Source organism: Teleopsis dalmanni, chromosome 2, assembly GCF_002237135.1.
Source record: "Teleopsis dalmanni isolate 2A chromosome 2, ASM223713v2, whole genome shotgun sequence".
Lineage (NCBI taxonomy): Eukaryota > Metazoa > Arthropoda > Insecta > Diptera > Diopsidae > Teleopsis > Teleopsis dalmanni.
Window position 1 is genome coordinate 125,396,855 of NC_051847.1, and position 4,023 is coordinate 125,400,877.

At 27.9% G+C, this 4,023-nt stretch overlaps 1 protein-coding gene across 1 annotated transcript; it reads right to left on the reverse strand.

The window, feature by feature from the left end:
* Positions 1–422: 422 nt before the first annotated feature.
* On the reverse strand, positions 423–1,156 carry LOC119682639 (huntingtin-interacting protein K-like). Its single transcript, XM_038096125.1, has 3 exons — positions 856–1,156; positions 676–783; positions 423–617 (listed from the first exon to the last, which is right to left on the reverse strand). Exons 1-3 carry the CDS (start codon positions 1,003–1,005, stop codon positions 519–521), a joined length of 357 nt encoding a protein of 118 aa, XP_037952053.1. The 5' UTR covers positions 1,006–1,156; the 3' UTR covers positions 423–518.
* Between the last annotated feature and the right edge of the window lie 2,867 nt (positions 1,157–4,023).

The following is a 4,023-nucleotide window of genomic DNA, read 5'->3' on the forward strand; positions in this document are numbered from 1 at the left end:
ATGACAAAATACTATGTGAAGAGGGCATCACAATAGGCAACATATATCTCCGAGTGAAAGTGATAACAGATAAGGACGACCCTCACAACACAACCTACTGCGTAATATGAAATCACAGTTTGTTTTTATAAAATTAAATATTCAAGGTGGCTGTTTTGATTAAATTAAAAAGTTGGGTAAAATATTCTAATCCAGTTTTACACAATCTGCTTCCATTTATAACCGTTTATTCTTCGATCAATTGAATTAAAGCTTTGTACTTTCCGCAAATTTTAACTGATGTATCCGGGCGTTTGCAACTTAAGATTACTTAACAGTATATTGCGTAGAGTTACGATCAGACTTATAGAAACACAAGCAAAATTATTTGCATTTTCGACTACGTTTAATAAATATATCCTCTACTTCAAATGTATATATCATTTCACATTTAAAAAGTTTTTTATTGGTAAAAATTTCTAAGGTTTTCTAAACTATAAAGTAGTTAAGTTTCATTAACATATATTTTGTACAATTTATTAGTTTGCTATTATAGCTTCTAGGGCAGCCACAAGATCTCCACTTTGTTCTCGCAAAACCTTCTCTGCTTGAGCTTTAGTGATTAACATTTCATTCATCTAATAGAAATCAACTATTAAAATATATGTTATGTACAGAATATAAACCAATAATTACGATTATTTCAATGTCTTCCTTTTTAACATGTACTTTCTGCAGCTCCTTTTCTTTAGCTACCTTTAACTCATCTTCTTTACTACGTTGGTTGCCAAATTGTTCTACCGCCTGAATATCGATGTATAAAAAAGTAACAAGTCTTATTTTTTATTAAAATTTTTAAATTTTAGTTTTACTAACGCTGGATATATTAGCAGCTGATATTTCTTTTTCCTCGGCATAATCTGTTACACGTTCCAAATCTGCAGCTCCGCCATCGTGACGAGTCTGTTTTTTTTGCTTTTTGTCCTGCACTTCATCATCACCACCATTTATTTCGTGTTCAGACATTTTCCAAATTTAGATTATAATTCTCACTGTAGTATTAGATATAAAATGTGCACTAATAAAAATGTTTAATATGTTAATCAGTGTTGTAAGTATAAGAAAAATAAATGTATTGCAGAGTTGCAATTTTGTAACGCTGAATAAAGCAATAAATTTCAATAGGTGCTTTTGGTGGCTCGCAAGTGTGCAAAAAAAAACAAATTGCTGACCTATAATTGCTTAAATGTACACAAAACGACTCGATTTTCTCTATCTAAGCAAGTAGTTGTGAAGTATGTTGCTCTACAGTTTAAGTAAAAATAATTATTCTTAAAAATATTATTTGCATACATATGTGGTTAATATTGCATTTAATTCCACACGTAGTTATTTGCTGAATAATTATTAGTTATTCCACAAAGTATCACATCAAATTTACACAACTCTTTTTACGATATTTATTTAGCGTGTTAAACTCGTGAATAAATTCTAAAGTATTCAATTACTAAATAGGAGCATTATGAAGTTATTATTTGTGATTACAACTTGCTGAAATCTATTAAACATTACCAAAAAATATGATTAACAAACTGTTGTCAACTGTTAGTACTGATAATAATTTGCAAAAGTGTCATATATTGACCTTTCAACAAATTAATTAACGCATATATAACATTTGAACATCTTAGCATGCTAAATAAAAATCGTAAAGCGACTGCACTACAATCGTACCAAACCATTTCAACTCATAGTTTTATCACAATTTGAATTTTTGACTAAAACCGTTCGTTTAGCTGTGAAGCTATTGGTAAGGTAAGTGTCGTGTTTGCATGAAGAAGGCCAAGGAATTTATAATTTCTTATCTTAAATCGAAATGAGAAAATCTATACATTCATTTATTATTTACACCAAGAAGAACAAAATACCAAAAAATTTTATTCTAGACAATGAGAAAATATGGTAACAGGGTATATTGAAAAGCAAAATTGAAAAAAAAGTTGCTTCTCCATATTACTTTCGTTTCATTTTTAGCTAAGTTCAAATGCTATTTTACGTTTACATTGTGAGATTAAGAGAGCGAGATTAAGTTTTGTTTTGTTTCGTTCTGTAAATAAAGCATTTAATAACAATTTTATACAAAAAATTTGTAATATAAATTTAATAAATAGTTTTATAACAATTATCTCACAATGAAAACACCTTATCAAAATGTAAAAAGGCTATTTTTTTAAAGCAGAAATTCTTTATTAGTTGAGTCTACGTTTAGACTCAATTAGGTACTATTAATAAAAAAAATAAAATTATGCACTTTTTATAGTATTGTGTTATTTTACTATAGGGGTATTCAGGATGTCTGTGCATCGTTGAATGTACATCTTTGCAAACTCAAATAATCGTGAATTCACTTTGTGAATATTAGTCTTTGAAAATATTTAGAACAGCTGATTTTTGTTTACGTATTTATTTACTTGTAAAATATAACTCAGATTCGAAATGCATAATTTTAACAATGCCAAGAAAAAAATGAAAAGCAGAATATATTGCCATTTTCCGACATTGTTGGTCGTGAAATGAAAATAAAATCAAACAATTGCCCAAAATCACAAAATCAAACAAAACTTGACAGTTTCGTTTAAGTATTGCCTAGCGAACCGTAAAAAAAGTAGTATCATTCACAATAGAGTCTTGAAAATCAAATATGCAAGAGATAATTGGTGTTGAAAATATGGTCTTGGATATTGTCTTACAAATTAAATGCAGAATCATAAGAAAGAGAATTGTTTTTGTAAATAGTATTCAGACATTCTGAATACTTCTTCTATATTATATTCAAATTTATATATTATTATTTCGGTTGTTTAATAATATATACCGGTTCGCTAATTGAGGTAAATTAAGTGTAAGCATTACATAATACATAATAAGTCTGTTCCACGAACTACTCGCACTAAAATTCAAGTAAAACACAAGTAAAGTACAAACTGAGAGCGTAGCACGAATAAAATGCTAAATTACGCTCTTTACACAGATTTTCAAGGAACAAGTTTGTGTAAAGTCTGGTGAGAACACCAGTGCCATGCAAATAAACAATACAAAAATTTAAATTTAAACCAAAACAGCTGATTCACATTACACAAATTTTACTTAAAAGAAAATGTTCGAGTAAAGTCTGTGTTGCATTTTCAAACCGACAGGGATGTTATGCTCCCTCAAATACTCTAATGTACTCGAAATTTTGCTGGTGGAACGCACTTGTATATACACAGTGCTGAAGTTATTACGAGTAGCTCGTGTAACAGACCATATAAAAAAATAAAATATTTTATTACTTTTATATCAAATTTAATGTTTAATTTAAGTGTTTATATATTTCCGTATAAGCATATAAGAGTTGTATGATATATAAAACATTTATATTTTATTTATATATTCCCCTTCTTAATTTTCTTTTTGCGGAAATGCATTATAAGTCATAGAATGTATAATTGAATATACAATATTCTAAACTCAATGTATATAGATATATTTAAAGCAATAAAAAAGCCCAATAATTATACATATTTGAGGGTAAAATATTAACACATAATTAAATTAAATTTGTAATATTGTTATTATTGCATTTTTAAGCAAATTTGATTGAAGAATTTTTATTAATATTCATTATTCTTGAATATTAATGTAAACACCAAATATTTTACTCACAGGTTTTCGTAATGTACTAGTCTGTTAATTTGCTGAGATAGTGAGTTTCACATCTTCAAACACAATTCACTTACCTCATAAACATATTTTTTACATTGTGTCGTTGCTTCGATTTTTCTGTGCGGTGTTTGTGGCTTGTGGTTTTTTTTTTAAATTATTGCAAAGTGCTGAAAATATTATAAAAAGCCTTACAATAATAGTAAGTACAAATAAAAGCACATTGTTTATTGTGTTTTATTTAATAATGACTTAGATATGAGTTTGCATAAAGCGTTAATAACTTGGTTAAAAGGATCTAAAATGGCGGACAGTGGCATAAATAAATGGACAGAAAATTGA

Coding starts and splice junctions, on each gene's coding strand:
- LOC119682639 (XM_038096125.1), bottom strand. CDS start 1,005: ATGTCTGAACACGAAATAAATGGTGGTGATGATGAAGTGCAGGACAAA. Junction 784..855: donor CAGCTGCTAATATATCCAGC/GTTAGTAAAACT, acceptor ATCGATATTCAG/GCGGTAGAACAATTTGGCAA. Junction 618..675: donor AGGAAGACATTGAAATAATC/GTAATTATTGGT, acceptor GATTTCTATTAG/ATGAATGAAATGTTAATCAC.